At 45.8% G+C, this 18,010-nt stretch overlaps 1 protein-coding gene across 2 annotated transcripts in view; it reads left to right on the forward strand.

Moving 5' to 3' along the window:
• Positions 1 to 18,010, forward strand: part of UBXN2B (UBX domain protein 2B) — an 85,886-nt gene that overhangs the window by 32,920 nt on the left and 34,956 nt on the right. For both annotated transcript variants that reach the window (XM_082259326.1, XM_082259327.1), the window contains exon 2: positions 12,081 to 12,184. In XM_082259326.1, the coding sequence (XP_082115452.1) occupies positions 12,081 to 12,184 (104 nt within the window). The remainder of the gene's footprint in view (positions 1 to 12,080; positions 12,185 to 18,010) is intronic.

An 18,010-nucleotide genomic window follows, 5' to 3' on the forward strand; every position in this document is an offset into this window, starting at 1 on the left:
TCAACTTTTGTGGCAATTACAGCTCCAAGTCGCTTTGGATAAGTCTCTATGAGCTTGCCAGATCTTACCACTGGCAGTTTTGCAAAACTCCTCCAGCTCCTTCAAGCTGGATGGTTTGCACTTGTGAACAGCAATCTTTAAGTCTGACCACAGATTTTCTATTGGATTGAGGTCTGGGCTTTGACTAGGGATTCGGTGTACCGGAAGGACAGGGTAGGAAAAAGAGGGGGAGGGGTATGTCTCTATGTCAAGAACAATATAAAGGTGATAGAAAGGAGTGACATTACGGATGGGATGAGCATGGATTTAGAATCTGTGTGGGTTGAACTCCATAGGGACGGAGAAAAGGGAAAAGTAGTTGTGGGGGTTTGCTATAGGCCACCTAACCAAGGGGAGGAGGTAGAGCTGGAATTTTTAGCACTTTTGGGTAAAGTGGCAAGATTGGGATCAGTCATCATATTGGGGGACTTCAATTATCCCGACATTACAAAAAAGGGACTTCCAGCGCTAACTGTGATATCTCTCACTCTCAGGAATGAATAAAGTCAAATTACCGTGTGGTGCTGCTGCTAATTAATGCTGATTCAGCATAAGTCAGTGAATGGGGGGGGGGGGAGGGGCAGCAGCGCTATCCCACGGTACATAGTCTACAATGTAACTCAGGCAGGCTTGATGGAAAACCTTGAACAGTTTATTTATAAAAATTATATATATTGATGATTAAAACATAATAGAATGTATTCCAAACCAGATCTGTGGCGTTGCTGGGGGTCACAGGATGACCGAGCCGCTGGGTGAGCCGGAACTGTGTAGATGATCACAGCAGGGAACCAGGCATAAGGGAGAAGGATCTTATGTGCCAAAAGCAGACCGGACCAGCCGGTAAGGTGGCGTGGCTTCCTCCCACCCTTGACAAAGCACAGCAGTGCGAAACATGTCGTCACGGCAACTCTGATGCTTTCCAGGCCAGGTCCCAACGCTTGCTGACGCCGCTTACGAGTAGCGGCCTCCGCTGTGGATACCTCTGGTTGGCGGCTCCGCGGCACGTCTACACTGCTTCAGTGCGAGCAGCCACACTATCGGGTGGGAGGAAGCCACGCCACCTTACCGGCTGGTCCGGTCTGCTTTTGGCACATAAGATCCTTCTCCCTTATGCCTGGTTCCCTGCTGTGATCATCTACACAGTTCCGGCTCACCCAGCGGCTCGGTCATCCTGTGACCCCCAGCAACGCCACAGATCTGGTTTGGAATACATTCTATTATGTTTTAATCATCACTATATATAATTTTTATAAATAAACTGTTCAAGGTTTTCCATCAAGCCTGCCTGAGTTACATTGTAGACTATGTACCGTGGGATAGCGCTGCTGCCCCTCCCCACAATTATCCCGACATTGACTGGGATGAGGGGACTGCACACTCTCAGAAGGCCCGTCTATTCACGGAAAACTTACAGGACAACTACATGTCACAGTTGGTGGATTCCCCTACCAGAGAAAACGCAGTCCTGGATCTATTGATCACTAATGACCCAGACCTAATCTCGGAGGTAGGAGTCCAGGACAACCTGGGCTCTAGCGATCACAGGATGATCACATTAAGTATAAATAACAATATAACAAGGCAAGTTGGGAACATAAGAACCCTAAACTTCAGAAGGGCAAACTTTCCAAAATTCATTGATGGAAAGGGTAAACTGGGACCAAACCCTGGGATCACTGACCACAGAGGAAAAATGGGAATGCTTTAGGAACATATTAAGCAAATGCATCTTGCAGTGCATTCCTATGGGAAATAAATTTAGAAGAGACAAAGCCAAACCTGGCTGGCTAAACCGTAGCGCTAAAAAACTTATTAGGGGAAAAAAATTGGCCTTCAAGAAATATAAATCAGAGGGCACAGTATCGGCTTTCGAGCAATACAAGGAGGCTAATAGGAAAAGTAAACAAGAAATCAAGATGGCTAAAATCAACTTTGAGAGACAAATAGCTGAGGATAGTAAAAAAAAAACCCAAAGAAATTCTTTAAATATATCAACAGCAAAAAAACTAGGGCAGAGCATATTGCACACATAATTAACGATGATGGGAGGATGGTTACAGAGGACACTGAAAAAGCAACCGTGCTGAATGCTTTTTTCTCATCAGTCTTTACACAGGAAAAGGAGGGGTACACTGACCATGACTGTATGGTTAGTAGTAATACACAGGACTTGCCACTATGGCTAACAGAGGGTGAAATCAGGGAAAGGCTGGATAAACTTAACACAAACAAATCACCAGGCCCGGATGGCGTACATCCGAGAGTATTCAAGGAACTCAGTAAGGTTATATCTAGACCACTGTTCCTGATCTTTGCTGACAGTATTAGGACAGGAGATGTACCAGGGGATTGGAGGAAAGCTAACGTGATTCCGATATTCAAAAAGGGGCAGAGGCATATCCTGGGAAATTATAGGCCTGTCAGTTTGACATCAATAATATGTAAACTTCTGGAGGGGATGATAAGGGACTATATCGTAGAGTATGCTAAAGACAACAACATCATCAGCAGTAATCAGCACGGGTTTACAAATGGGCGTTCTTGTCAAACCAATCTCTTAGCATTCTACGAGGAGGTGAGCTGTGAGCTAGATAGGGGCAGACCAGTGGATGTGGTGTACTTGGATTTCGCTAAGGCGTTTGATACAGTTCCCCACAAGTGCTTAATTTATAAAATAAGGTCTGCAGGTATCGACAGCAGGGTTTGCTCTTGGATACGAAACTGGCTAAAAGGCCATGTCCAAAGGGTAGTAATAAACAGCGCATACTCAGACTGGTCTGAGGTAGTAAGCGGGGTGCCCCAGGGCTCAGTCCTGGGACCAACTTTGTTCAATTTATTCATAAACAGCATTGAGGACGGGATCAGTAGTTCGTTATCAGTTTTTGCAGATGACACAAAATTGGCCAGGGCAATAACTACATAGCATGAAGCAGATATCCTACAGAATGACCTGGACAAAATAACGGAGTGGGCAACGACATGGCAAATGAGGTTTAATGTGGAGAAGTGTAAGGTTTTGCACTTGGGGACTAAAAACATAAAAACACAATACACGTTAGGAGGGGAACCCTTGGGGGAATCAAAAATGGAGAAAGATCTGGGAGTCTTGGTTGATGATAGATTAGGCAACAGCATGCAATGTCATGCGGCAGCTGCCAAAGCCAGCAGATTATTAGCATGCATAAAGAAAGGGATGTATTCCAGAGATAAGACTATAATCCTTCCACTTTTATAAAACTCTGGTCCGACCGCATCTGGAGTATTCTGTCCAGTTCTGGTCGCAAAGTCCTCAGGAGGGATGTGTTGGAGCTGGAGAGAGTCCAGAGAAGGGCAACTAAACTGATTAGGGGGTTGGAGGACCTGAACTATGAAGAGCGGCTGCAATCGCTCGGTTTATTCTCCCTGGAGAAGAGACGTCTGAGGGGGAACATGATAGCAATTTATAAATATCTTAATGGGGATCTCAGCTTAGAAAAAAAACTGTTCATTCGAAGGAATTGCATGAGGACTCGAGGACATACAATGCGATTAGAGGAGAAACGTTTTAACCTCAGGCAACGAGGAGGGTTCTTTACTGTTAGGGCTACAAGATTGTGGAATTGTCTACCACAAGAGGTGGCTTCTGCGGGAAGTATGGTGGCTTTCAAAAGACTCTTAGACTTGCATCTCAAGGATCAGGACATTAAGGGCTATGTGAGATGATTACGGCCACACACACCTACACAGGTTGAACTGGATGGACGATTGTCTTTATTCAACCTCACCTACTATGTAACTATGACTAGGCCATTCCAACACATTTACATGTTTCCCCTTAAACCACTCAAGTGTTGCATAGCAGTGTGTTTGGGGTCATTGTCCTGCTGCAATGTGAACCTCTGTCCTAGCCTCAAATCACGCACAGAGTGGTACAGGTGTTGCTCAAAAATATCCCTGCATTTAGCACCATCCATCTTTCCCTCAACTCTGACCAGTTTCCCAGTCCCGGCTGCTAAAAAACATCCCCACAGCATGATGAAGCCACCCCCATGTTTCACTGTGGGGATGGTGTTCTTTGGGTGATGTGATGTGTTGGGTTTGTGCCATACAGTGTTTTCTTTGATGGCCTGAAAAGTTAAATTTTAGTCTCTTCATACCAGAGCACCTTCCTCCATACATTTTGGGAGTCTACCACATGCCTTTTTGCAAACTCAAAACCTGCCATTTTGGTTTTTGCTGACAGTAATGGCTTTCTTCTGGCCGCTCTGCCATAAAGCCCAACTCTATGGAGCTTACGGCTTATTGTCGTCCTAAGTACAGATACTCCAGTCTCTGCTGTGAAACTGCAGCTCCTCCAGGGTTACCTTAGGTCTCTGTGCTGCCTCTCTGATTAATGCCTTCCTTGCTCGGTCCATGAGTTTTGGTGGGTGGCTGTCTCTTGGCAGGTTTTCTGTTGTGCCATGTTCTTTCTATTTGGTTATGATAGATTTGATGGTGCTCCTGGGGATCATCAAATATTTTGATATTTTTTTTTATAACCTAACCCTGACTTGTACTTCTCAACAACATTGTCCCTTACTTCTTTGGAGAGTTCCTTGGTATTTGTGGCAGTATTTGGTTAGGTGTTGCAGCCTCTGGGGCCTTTCAAAAAAGGTGTGTATATGTAATGACAGATCATGTGACACTTAGATTGCACACAGGTGGACATAATTTCACTAATTATGTGACTTCTGAAGGTAATTGGTTGCACCAGAGCTTTTTATGGGCTTCATAACAAATAGGGGGGGGGGGGGGTACATACACACATGCCAATTTTCTGTTTTCTATTACTAAAAAATAGTTTTATGTATTTATTTTTCTCATTTCACTACACCAACTTAGACAATTGTGTTCTGGTCCATCACATAAAATTCAGATTAACAAAACATTGAATTTAAGGCTGTAATGTAACAAAATAGGTAAAAAGTCAAGGGGGTGAATACTTTTGCAAGGCACTGTATATTCTAGGGATAGACCGATATGTTTTTTTCAGGGCCGATATCGATATTTTGGTCGCAAAGTATCGTTATCAGCCGATATGGGCCGATATTTTGTACATTTAAAGTTTTGAAAAATAAAGACAATTTTTGACACAAATTGTACTGGACAGGTTCATGTTTGTTTATTAACATTTTTAACATTAAAGGCTCATTGTTCACACCTTACCTGCATGAAAACTGATGGGAAAACCGCACAGCTTTCACTTGCAGGGACATCAGTTTCACATCATGTGATTGTGAATGGTGCATGAACTGCTGCAGTAGTGCACTCACTCACTGCAATGATTTTAAATCACTACTGCAGTCAGTGCAATACTGCTAGAAATAAATCTAGACAAAAGCTAGACAGTGGATTGGAGTAGACACTAGTACTACTACACTTTTCAATACTCCCAGTTAAGTATAACAATATTATAGTGCAGAAAGCATAACATTTCAGTAGGGCTGGACGATAAATCGATTTATCGATTTTTTTTTTTTTTTGGTTGGAAACGATTTTTTTTTGTTAAACTCGAGTTTTTTGTACAATACTAGCCACCGAACTCCCCACCGCCGCGCCTGGATGTGACGTCAGCTGCGGGGCGGGCTGTGCGCTGTGATAGGTAGTCTCCCTGGCATGGATGTGACGTCAGCTGCGGGGCGGGCGGTGCGTCTGTACAGGCCGGGGCTGCGGCACGCTGTGATGATCACAGCGCGCCGCAGCCCCGGCCTGTACAGACGCACCGCCTGCCCCGCAGCTGACGTCACATCCAGGCCGGGGAGACTGTCTGTACCTATCACAGCGCGTCGCAGCCCCGGCCTGTACAGACGCACCGCCCGCCCCGCAGCTGACGTCACATCCAGGCGCGGCAGTGGGGAGTTCGGTGGCTAGTATGTGGCTAGTATGGAGAACAGCATATGAAGTGGCATACAATGTGGACAACCAGGGATGGTGGAAATGAGGGAAAACTATCTAGGTCCGCTAAAACTGAAGTGGTAATCCCATTTTGGAACCAATATTCCCAGTGATATGAACACACTTTGCATCTTCCTAAAGCTGAAAACACCAAGTTAACTTGTAATGAGACATGGACATTGAATATAAAACATGTAATAAAGTCTGAATTCTTCTTACTGCAGCATTTTAAAAAAAACAAACAAACATACTAAGTAAAAAGCAGTAGAACTCAAAAAAAAAAAAAAAACTCGAGTTAAACAAAAAAAAAAACCGTTTCAAACCAAAAAAAGGTCAAGTTTTATAATAAAAAAAAAAAACGTTTCAGCCCCGGTTCACACTACTGCGAGTGCCGGGTTCGCATGTAATGTCGGAGCGCACTGCTCCTTCATTACATGTGATCGGCTGTGCGGTGCGAGTTTAGCCATACACTTTGTATGGCTAAATTCGCACCCGCACCCGCAGCAAACTCGCACAGGACCCTTTTTGGAAGCCGCATCAGGATCGGATCGCACAGCGGTTCACACTTGTGCGATCCGATCCTGTGCGAACTGCACTATCGCACTGCGATATGCGATCAAACTGGGGGTGTCGTTAAGATTACATTGACACCCCCAGCGTATCGCATATGGCAGTGTGAACTGCCGGGGGTGCGTGTGCCATGCGGGAACAGACTGCGAGTTCGCAGCCTTCCCGCATCGCATAAGGTCCGGTTCACACTTATGCGATGCGGGAAGGCTGCGAATTTGCAGCCTGTTCCCGCATCGCACACGCACCGCCCGCAGCTGACGTCACAACATCCAGGCGCGGCGGTGGTCCGTCAGAGTCAGACACACATATACAGCGCTTCTCCTTCCTCAGTCCTCCCTCAACACAGTGAGCTCTCCTCCCTCCCCGCTCAGCGCGACGCCCCCGCGTCTTCTTTTACTCTCTAATGTCTAGTAGTCTATTAAAAGAACAACACAGTCAAAAAATTCTTCGCATTTTAACTCTTGAGGAGTTAAAATAGCAATAAAGTTGCACTTTTGACACTATATCTGATGTCTGCAGTCATTTTTTAAAGCGGTAGTATCCCGCTTTTTGACACTTTTACCTACAGGTAAGCCTATAATAAGGCTTACCTGTAGGTACAAATAATATCTCCTAAACCGGCACGGTTTAGGAGATATTTACAGTGCATGCAGCCGCTCGCGTGAGCGGCGCATGCGCTCTGAAGGTCCGGGGGACCTTCAATTAAGTTGCCGGGAGCTTGCCGGAAAAATCACTCCCGCGCGCATGCGCGGGAGTGACGTCATCGCGGCTCCGGCCAATCATCGCGCCGGAGCCGTCTCTTCCGGCCAATCAGCGCGCATCCCGAACCCGGAAGAGACGACGAGGGATCATGGCAGCGCCCGCAGCGATGTCCGGGGGTCCGTGTCGGGGCTTCGTTTTAAGGTAAGTTACACATAATGGGCTAGTATGCAATGCATACTAGCTCATTATGCCTTTGTCTTGCAGGTTTTTTTTTTTTTATTATAGGGTTTACAACCGCTTTAAGTGCATTGGAAAAAAAAATCGAATCGAAACTCGAATTTTTCTTTAAAAATCGAAGATTTTTTTTTTTAGGCCGCCCAGCCCTACATTTCAGCATGTTCACCTGTTAAACGGTTTCTGTTTTTTTCATATATTGCTGCCACTTCATTAACACGCTCACTTGGTACAGGAGAGGAAAGAGGAGCAGAGAGGTATCTTCTAGCATGAGAGGCAAGTCTTTTGTAGTGTGCCTCATTGTCTTTCCACCACTGAAGAGGATTACCACTTCTTCTGTCAATTACTGGTTCCTTCAAATAGAGATGAAGTTTATCATCCAGGCTCATTATTGCAGATTCAGAAGAATCCTCCACATGAAGCCCCAATAAAACACTGAACATGCCATCAATTCGACCACGATGAAGAAGATTCTCTTCTGTTCATTGTCTTCTTTTTGGACATTTTTCTGTTTTTGCAGCAAATGCGGTTCTGGACTTGACTTTTTGGCAGGAACCTCCTGCACCTCCTGTTGAATATCTTCTGTCAGCCATTGTTTTGCCGTGGCCAATACATCCTCCGAAGAGAAAGCATGGTTCTTGTATCGAGGATCCAAAAGACTTGCCAGCACAACATTTTTAATCTCTTCATGCTTCTCAAAAAATATATATCGATCAAAGCTCTCTGGCTTGACAGACCATCATTTAGAAGTTGGGAGGGTGTTGTGTGCCATGACTGAGGTCTGACACATCAGCAAGCCTCATTCCTTTCCGCATGTTTGCTCCGCTGTCTTGAAGGAGCACAAGCATTGCTCAGTCTTTGTTGATTCCCCAGTCTTCAAGCATGCCTAGAAGCATTTCTCTACTGTACTCAGTGTGGGATACTTGCATCACTTTTGTATTCAACACCAATTGCTTTTTTGTCCATCCGCTGTCAATGAAGTGGCATGTAAGATTCATTAGTGACTCTGTTTGTCCTGACCAGCAGTCAGTCGTGAATGAGAGTGAGTTGCCAGCATTCTCTGATTGCAGCATAGCCTTTACATTCTCAACAACATTTTGGTGAATCTTTCCCAGCATTTCGGTTCGATAATACTTCTCACTCTTCAGTGTGTACCTTGGCTCAACTAATGGACATCAACCAATTAAATCCAGAGTCAGGCACCATTGTAAATGTCTGGTTATCAGTGACCATCATCTCTGTGATTACTCTGTCCAGCAGTTGGGATCTTCCATCTGAATTTATCCACCTGCTTTTTTTCTGAAACATATCTCTTATTGTTGCCCGGGATAGTGGAGGAGGTATTTCACATTGTGATTGTGATTCATTTTGTTTCTGTGCTGCATGATGAAATTCAACATGATGAACTCTTAGATGGGCCCAAAGATTTGATGTATTTTGTTTTTTTTGCAGTTACTGATCCCATACTTACATTGTTTGTGCATCTGTTGCACACTGCTGGTTTTCCTGGAGATGGTCTGTCTGCATCCATCTCCATTGCAATTTGAAAGAGACAATATAAGGTTAAAAAAAATAGCTGGCTGCTGGCACCCTGCTGTGGGTGGCTGGCTGTCATCCTGTTGTGGGTGGCTGGCTAGCTGGAACCCTGTTGTGGGGTGGGTGGCTGTCTGGCACCCTGCTGTGGCTGCTGGCTGGCTGGCTGGCACCCTGTTGTGGGTGGCTGGCTTGGTGTCACCCTGTTGGGGCTGGCTGGCTTGGTGTCACCCTGTTGTGGGTGGCTGGCTTGCTGGCACCCTGTTATGGGGTGGGTGGGTGTCTGGCTGCTGGCAACCTGCTGTGGGTGGCTGGCTGTCACCCTGCTGTGGCTGCTGGTTGGCTGTCACCCTGTTGTGGGTGGCTGGCTTGCTGGCACCCTGTTGTGGGTGGCTGGCTTGCTGGAACCCTGTTGTGGGGTGGATTGGTGGATGGCTGCTGGCACCCTGTTGTGGGTGGCTGGCTGTCACCCTGCTGTGGCTGCTGGCTGGCTGTCACCCTGCTGTGGCTGCTGGCTAGCTTGGTGTCACCCTGTTGTGGGGGTGCTAGCTTGCTGGAACCCTGTTGTGGGGTGGGTGTCTGGCTTGGTGTCACCCTGTTGTGGGTGTCTGGCTTGCTGGCACCCTGTTGTTGTTGGCTGGCCTGCTGGCACCCTGTTGTGGGGTAGGTGGCTGGCTGGCACCCTGTTGTGGGTGGCTGGCTGGCACCCTGTTGTGGGTGGCTGGCTTGCTGGAACCCTGTTGTTGGGTGGCTGGCTGCTGTCACCCTGTTGTGGGGTGGGTGGCTGCCTGACACCCTGCTGTGGCTGCTGGCTGGCTGGCACCCTGTTGTGGGTGGCTGGAACCCTGTTGTGGATGACTGGCTTGGTGTCTCCCTCTTGTGGATGGCTGGCTTGGTGTCACCCTGTTGTGGGTGGTTGGCTTGATGTCATCATGTTGTGGGTGGCTGGCTTGCTGGCACCCTGTTGTGGGGTGGGTGGTTGGCTGTCACCCTGCTGTGGCTGCTGGCTAGCTTGGTGTCACCCTGTTGTGGGTGGCTAGCTTGCTGGAACCATGTTGTGGGGTGGGTGTCTGGCTTGGTGTCACCCTGTTGTGGGTGTCTGGCTTGCTGGCACCCTGTTGTGGTTGGCTGACTTGCTGGCACCCTGTTGTGGTTGGCTGACTTGCTGGCACCCTGTTGTGGATGGTTGGCTTGCTGGCACCCTGTTGTGGGTGGCTGGCTTGCTTGAACCCTGTTGTGGGGTGGATGGGTGGCTGGCTGGCACCCTGTTGTTGGGTGGGTGGCTGGCTGGCACCCTGCTGTGGCTGCTGGTTGGCACCCTGTTGTGGGGGGCTGGCTTGCTGGCTTCTGGCACCCTGCTGTGGCTGGCAGGCAACCTGTGGTGGGTGGCTGGCTTGGTGTTATCCTGTTTTGGGGTGGGTGGCTGGCTGGCACCCTGCTGTGGCTGGCTGGCTGGCACCCTGTGGTGGGTGGCTGGCTGGCACAGGGGCTGTGGGTGGTTGAGGCCAGGGCCTGTGGGTGTCTGGCTGTCACAGGGCTGCTGTGGGTGCCTGGCTGACTGGCTGGTACCGAACTGCAGTGGGTGGCTGGGTGGCTGCTTGCTGCCGGTCCGTGGCGATACAGAATTGCGGATGCATAGCCCAGTGCACTATGAATGCACATTGTCCGAGGCTGTCCAAGGCGAGGGAGGCGGCCTAAGAAGGTAGAACATGTATAATTATAGGCCCAGCGCACAGAGACACGTCAAGCAACACACGCAATGACGTCACGTGTGCTCCGCGCAATATCGGTAATATCGGCAAGTTCCGGGGCAGATACCGATATATGGGGAAGTAAAAATCGGCCCTCCAATAATCAGCTTTGCCGATAATTGGTCAATCCCTAATATATTCTTTTTTGAGTTTGTTAAATAAACAGTTCCAGATCTCATTCAAAGAAAGTTGTCGGCTAGTCTCGTATGTTATGCGGCTATAATATCTGATATCTATGCTCAAGACTGGAGGAAGCAGTATACTGATGGAAGAACTCCAGCACAGCGTGGGTCGGTTCTGTCACACAGACAATCAGGGCCTGACGCTAACTGACACTGGCTGGGAGGGACACTAACTGACGCAACTTTTGCAATCGATACTAAAAAGAGGGATTATTAATAATACTGTCGCTGCTCTAATGACACTGGCTGGGTTACAGGGGTGACTTCAACATGTTTTTTGATGTCTTTCTGATGCTTCTGTGATACTTTGGTGGTGCTTCGATGATGCTTCAGTGGTGCTTTTTTGAAGCTTTAGGGCTCATTTACACTTGCTTCGACTTCAACACACATTAAAGAGCCTACCACTTAAACATGCTTTTTTGATACTTCTGCAATGCTTCTGTGGTGCTTCGATGATGCTTTGGTGGTGATTTTTTTAAGCTTTAGTGAATCTTGGCAGGTGTGTGTGTGTTGATATCTCATACCTGCAATACCTCCAAAACAAAGCAAAGCTAAAGCTGAAGTAAAGCCTCTCAAAAGCTGCAGGCGCTTCAAGCGTGCTTTGTCATAAACTTCTCTGGAGCCTTTGAAGACGCTTTGAAGTTCCACTAAAGTGACATGGTGTATCAATTTTGATGCAAAGCAAGCACAAGGTGTAAACTGGACTCTAAGCTAACCATTTTAATTAGTGACAGGTGCTTTGACTGGCGTTCAGAGATTTAAAAAAGCGTGTCCGAAGTTATGTTTTAAAGCAAGTGTAAACGAAACCCTAATGTAACATGTAATATGCATGGCAATGCATTCAATATAACAAATACCGGTAGATAGTTTACATAGTTAGGTTGAAAAAAGACACAAGTCCATCTGGCTCAACAAATAAAAAACAAAAAACGGTAAAGAAAACCCAACCATACAATCCCATATACACAATACTATACCCGCATAGTGTGTATGGACCTTAGAGAACAATTAGACTTTTTTTATATAAAATTGACACTGTAGTCAGCAAAATTGTGATGTTACAATGTATGAGGCTACACGTCTCACATGATTATCTAATGTCATGCTTGGTGAGTTCTCCTAGCAATGCATGTTCTACTTTTTTTTCATTTAGCTGGCTTTGGAACGCCTATGTGAGGATCAGTCCAGAGACCAACCATCAGAGTCTGATGGGCCTGATTCTTTGTTGGAACCTCATCCAGAGCACCATGAAGAAAGGTAGATAATATATGTACATATTGTTTAGTTGACATTTTAATCATGAGAAACACTCTCAGGGAATTTCTTTAAAACTGGTATAGGCGGAATCTGCGGCAGCTGTACATGGAAACCAACCATCTTCCTTTTGTTTAGTTAAAGCCGAAATTAACCACCTCCCGCCCGTCATATAGTAAAATGATGGGCGCAAGGTGGCTCTTTCGTTCTGGGACGATGTCCTAAAAAGTCACCCTACTCTTGTCATGATTGTGTGCCCGCGGGGGGTTGCACAGTGTGGTGATCAGCAGCCGATCTCGGTAAAGAGCCAATGACAAGGCTCTTTTACCCATGTGATCAGCTGTGTCCAATCACAGCTGATCACATGTAAACAAGGAAATCCCGGTTATCAGCTTTCCTTTCCACACACTGACAGCATGTGAGGAGAGGAGAACCGATCAGAGGCATTTTCTCACAGGGAAGACCTGTACTGATAATGAGGGCACCGATTTTCAGTGCAGCCCCAACTGTGACCAGCAGTGATGCCAATTAGTGCCCATCAGCGATACCAGTCAGTGCTGCCTTTCAGCGTCAACCGGTGCAGCCTGTCCTTGTTGACAATCAGTGCCGCCTATCGGTGCCCATTAGTGCTGCATATTGGTGCCTCCTCATCAGTGGCCTTCAGTGCTGTCTCATCCGTGCCCATAAGTACAACCTATCAGTGCCCATTAGTGCAGCCTCATCAGCGCACATCAGTGAATGAGAAAAATTACTTACAGTATTTACAAATGTTGTAACGGAAACTAAGAAAAACTTTTCTTTTTTTGTTTTTTTCAAAATTTTCAGTCTTTCTTTCGTTTTTTGGCAAAAAATAAAAAAACCCATTGGTAATTATATACCACCAAAAGAAAACTCTGTCTCAAAAAAATTATAAAAATTTAATTTTGGCACAGTATTGCATGACCACGCTATTGTCAATCAAAGTGCGATTGGCCTGGGCAGGAAGGGGGTGAAAGTGCCTGGTATTGAAGTTGGTAAACCTCCACATTTTTTTTTAACTTGGGCCCCAGAAGCTTTTAGCCATACTATGTTGGTAAGCACAGCATATTCGCACATTATGGTAGACTTTCCTGCCTAGTGATCTCCTCCAGCACTGCTCTATCAGCATTTCAGTTAGTCACAGATGCTGCCATCTTTTTGGAGTTTTCCTTTTAGGTTCTGACTTTTCAGCTGCTTGGTAGGCTGGGCTATGATTTCATTCTCGCTCATGCACACAGGAGTCACACGGGATTGCAGATCCCATAAACACCCTTTTCCCAATGAATCTTCTGAAATAAAAGGTGTTATTTAAATTAAACAGCAAACACAAATTTCTTTGTGTGGGGTTCAAAGCTTCTAAGTAAATGTTTTTAATAAACTTCCCTTAGTCCCCATTCACACTAGCGCGACTTGTCAGGCGACTTGGTCGCCTGACAAGTCGTGGTGGGTCGCCTGCCATTGATTAGCACAGGACCCGTTCTAATAGGAGCGACACAAGTCGCTCCGGCTTAGAAAAAGGGTCCTCTACTACTTTGGGGCGACCTGGAGGCAACCTGCATTGACTTCAATGATATGAAGTCCGTGCTTGTCGCGGCGAGGTCGCGGTGCACGCTGTGCTCCGCGACTTCACAGGTCGCCCCGGCAAGTAGCGCCGCCCCTGTCTGAACGGGCTCTTAAGCTATTTTAAATTACTATAAACAGACCAATAATATTTTGAACAAATGGCTAACCTAAAGCTCAGTCACCATTACTCGAACTGAATGTAACAGTCGATTAAAGGATAAGTCCACCCTAACACTAAAATCTCTCTCTATCTACAGACATCCACAATCAAAGACTAACTTTTCTAACCCTGTAAAGAAGATATCAGTATACATACCTTTTCTGAAGCTGCTCCGTTCTGGTCCCACAATCTGTGGCGGTTCCAGTGTGTAAACAGGTGCAGAGGAGGCAGCCGACAATGGAAGCCCCATAGTAACTCTATGGGTGACCTCACTTCCCATTCATTTCCCAGCCATTGGTGGCTGCAGAGCTTCCGCCGCTGTGCTGGAGACTGGACAGAATCGGCTTCAAAAACAGGATGTATAGCGATTTTCTTCAGGGCTTTTACAGGGCTAGATAGGTTAGTCTTAGAACCTGGATGTCTGTAGATGTAGAATTACACTGTTCACCCACAATAGTGGGCGACCTAACCCCCAACAAAGGGTAGCCGTGACTAAGGGCAAGGTTGGCGGGACAGTTGGTCTTGATTGAAGATCACCTCAGGAGACAGACATTATATAGGTAGGTGAAAATCCTAATTGGTTCCTGTTTTTTCCTCCGATTCTCCCTAACCAATCCTAGCTCAATGTGCAACGAGCTGATCTGCTTAGCGACAGAGAGTCTGCCAGGATACAGATCAGGGGAACCTGAAATAGCTCAAAGACCTTAACAGCTAAATAAGCTTTATTTCATTTTAACAAGGGTGCCAGGGTCCTGTCAGGGTTTTTTTTGCACTTTGAAAATGAAATATAGAAGCTGATTGGTTGCCATGCACAGCTGCTCCAAGCTCTGGCTGCTCAAGTTTTGATTATAATAAATCAGATTACGGTTAATATGTCCAAGTCTTTGGAACTCTCATATTTGTTTCTGGATAGGGTATGGCAAAGCAAAACTGTCTGGTCACGAGAAGGCAGGCCTACTTCTGCAGTATCTTAATAAAAACTGTTATAGAAACATCTCGTTTTTTTGTCTCATTGTTAACAAGTCAGTGCAGAGAGACAATTTACCTCAGGGACCTCAAATGAAAACTTTATTTAGAAATGTTTTGTGTATTGTTACCCATAGTTCTGTTTCACACTTTCCTGGTTTCCCTGCATGCTCCTCTTCTGTTTATCTTCAATTTCTAAAGACTACAAATCCCATGGTACCTTGCTGCCAGCATTTTGAAAAGTTGACCATGAAAGTAAGTGCTTGGCGGATTAATGTATCCCCTATTTCTTTTACAGTACATTATTAAAAAAAAAAAACTATTTGGTAATTTTCCCCCAAATTTAAAACAGTTTGTTTACTATAGCAGTGATAGGCAAGGTTATTGTGTGCATCCACAAATCAATGAAGCACATTTCACTTTTCTGTGGTTTAGTGTGAGTTAGTTAGGTAGCTGCGGGTTCCAATACTTTGCACGTTGCTCTTTAAATGGTTCCCGTACGCCGTATAGTGACGGCCAAGCGGGACCGCTATAGTTCTGGGAGGACATCATACTGTATGACACCCTCCCACTCTGTCCGTACATATGTGCCCTCGGGGGGGGGGGGGCATGCAGGGATTGGTGGTTAGCTGTGTCCCTAGCATACAGTGCATCACTGATCAGGGTAAAGAGCTAATGATGGCGGCACCTCACCACGTAATCAGCTCTGTCTAGTCTACAGTTGATCGCGATGCAAACACACTTGCTGGTTATCGTCCTTCCTTTTCTCACGCTGTCACAGCATGAGTAGAGGAGAGGGACTGTAACAGGCTAGTGGGAATGGGGACATCTGCACTGATATTCAGGGCACTGATCATCAGTGTCCTGAATATCAGTGCAGCCCCAAGAGTGCCCATCAGTGTTGCCTGTTGGTGCCAACCTGTGCCCACCTGCTGCCATTTAGTGCCCATTAGTGCTGCCAATCAATGCTGCCAATCAGTGCCCATCGGTGCTTCCAATCAGTGTCTCCTATCAGTGCCCATCAGTGCCGCCTATCAGTGCCCATCAGTGCTGCCTATCAGTGCCTCCTGTCAGTGTCCATTAATGCTGCATATTAGTGCAGACCCATCAGTGCCTCCTCATCAATGCCCATAAGTGCTGCCTGTGACAGGAGTCACTTTGGGTGTGGGACTTGTGGAATCCAGCTTACCTTATAGAGGTCAGGAAACCCCTGTTTTGGCTTTCCAGGCCCTTCTTATGTTTAAGTCAACATGTGTCTATTAGGGGCACAGGGTGGCCGAGAAAATGATTGACAACTACTTAATCCCTGTGGCCAAGAATGGAAATCATGTTGACTACCTATGTGAGTTCACTCTGCCCTCAACTAACAAAAGATGGATTTCCTGTGGTAGTGGATGGGACTACGGTCTCCACTTGTATACCCCAGGGATGCTGGGCAGTTGGGCCAGATCCCCAACAGCATGACAGAGTGAGCCCAGCCACCCTGTCTTCTCTCCAGTGGTTGAAAGGACTCGAGGAGTGGGTATATTCTATGAGAGAGGCAGAGGTTGGCTGGGTAAGTAATGCTCTGTTAGAGACAATTTGTTTGCGCTATGGTGTGGGTACGGGCATTGGGGGAACTGAACCTACGGACTAATTTTGAAGTCAACCCGTCTAGGGTCTCCTTCTGTGTTAGTCTCCTTCCAAAAGAGACAGATGTGATGGGAGTCACTTTGGGTGGAGGACTTAGAGAGGTCTGAAAACCCCTGTTTTGGCTCTCCAGGCCCTTCTTATGTATAAGTCACCCTGTGTCTATTGGGGCATGGGGTGACTGAGAAAATGATGGACAACTACCTAATGGACACTGAGAATATAGTTTGGATTACTTCAAATGGGACAGTAATATTTATCAACAATATCCCTCAAGAAATATATGAAGACTATTCCTGGTTTGTTAGATTCTGAACCATACATGTTCATTGAAAGAGCTGGTCACATTGATCTCTGTTACACGTACCCCAATGTAGGAGCTGGACAGTCTGCTATTGGGGTCTCCTGCTATTGTCTCTTTAATAAGGTGTTCTGTGTTTATACGCAGGATAATGTGTAATATACTTTGTTTTAGCCTTGTTGCCGAAGTCTGGTCACCCAGGCTGGTTTAAGTGCTGAGTTAATTAGCACGTTAATTATATCATTATCAGCTAGTAGTTGCTAGAGGGGGAGATCACTGTTTGTATTGGTAATTGTGCTAATTAACTCACCTATTGTCTGCTAGGGGATGTATTTACACTTGTAATAATGTGTATTGTACAAGTGATGCCGGCAAGTCTAACATGGAATGAGATCCCAGGTGGCTAGTTTAATTAACTTAATGTTTAGATATGGTAATTATATTCCTGCGTACAGTTTGTATTGTTAGGGTAATATAATCAGGAGGGACGATGTCCTCCTGTGGGATATATATTCTGTGTGAGTTTGTTCAATAAAAGTTCCAGGTCTCATACAAGCTATTTGTCGGCTAGTCTTGTATGTTATGCAGCTCTAATATCTAATATCTATACTGGTATACTGACAGAAGCACTCTAGCACAGTGTGGGTCAGTTCCGTCAGTGCTGCCTATTAGTGCCCATCAGTGCAGCATCATCAGCGCACATCAGTAAAGGAGAAAAATTACCTGTTTCCAAAATTTATTAACAGAAACTGTGAAAAATTGGTGTTTTTTTTCTCTAAAATTTTGTTTTTTTCTTTTGTTTAGCACTGTTGCCTAAATACCAGCGAAAGAGAGCTCGATTTGTGTGAAAAAATTATAAAAATTGAATTTGGTTACAGTGTTGCATGACCTCATAAATGTCATTTTTAAATTGTGACAGCACTGAAAGCTGAAAATTGGTCAGGACAGGAAGAGGTTAAGGAACAGGGCAGGAAGAGAGGTACTGTGCTCAGTAGGCAAGTGGTTAAAGAATAGGTTCACCTTTTTCGGGCAGAATTTCAGTTTTCATATTAAATTAAAGCGTTTTCCAATATCATCTGGGCCAGCTATTCCAATAAGCTTTTCTCTCACTTACCTTATCCACTGGAGGTTTAAAATCTAGTCAGTATATTTGTATTTTTAAAAGGATTTTCAGATTCCATCAATTTCTGTA

This window comes from Pelophylax lessonae (assembly GCF_965119305.1).
Source record: "Pelophylax lessonae genome assembly, chromosome: 5".
Taxonomy (NCBI): domain Eukaryota; kingdom Metazoa; phylum Chordata; class Amphibia; order Anura; family Ranidae; genus Pelophylax; species Pelophylax lessonae.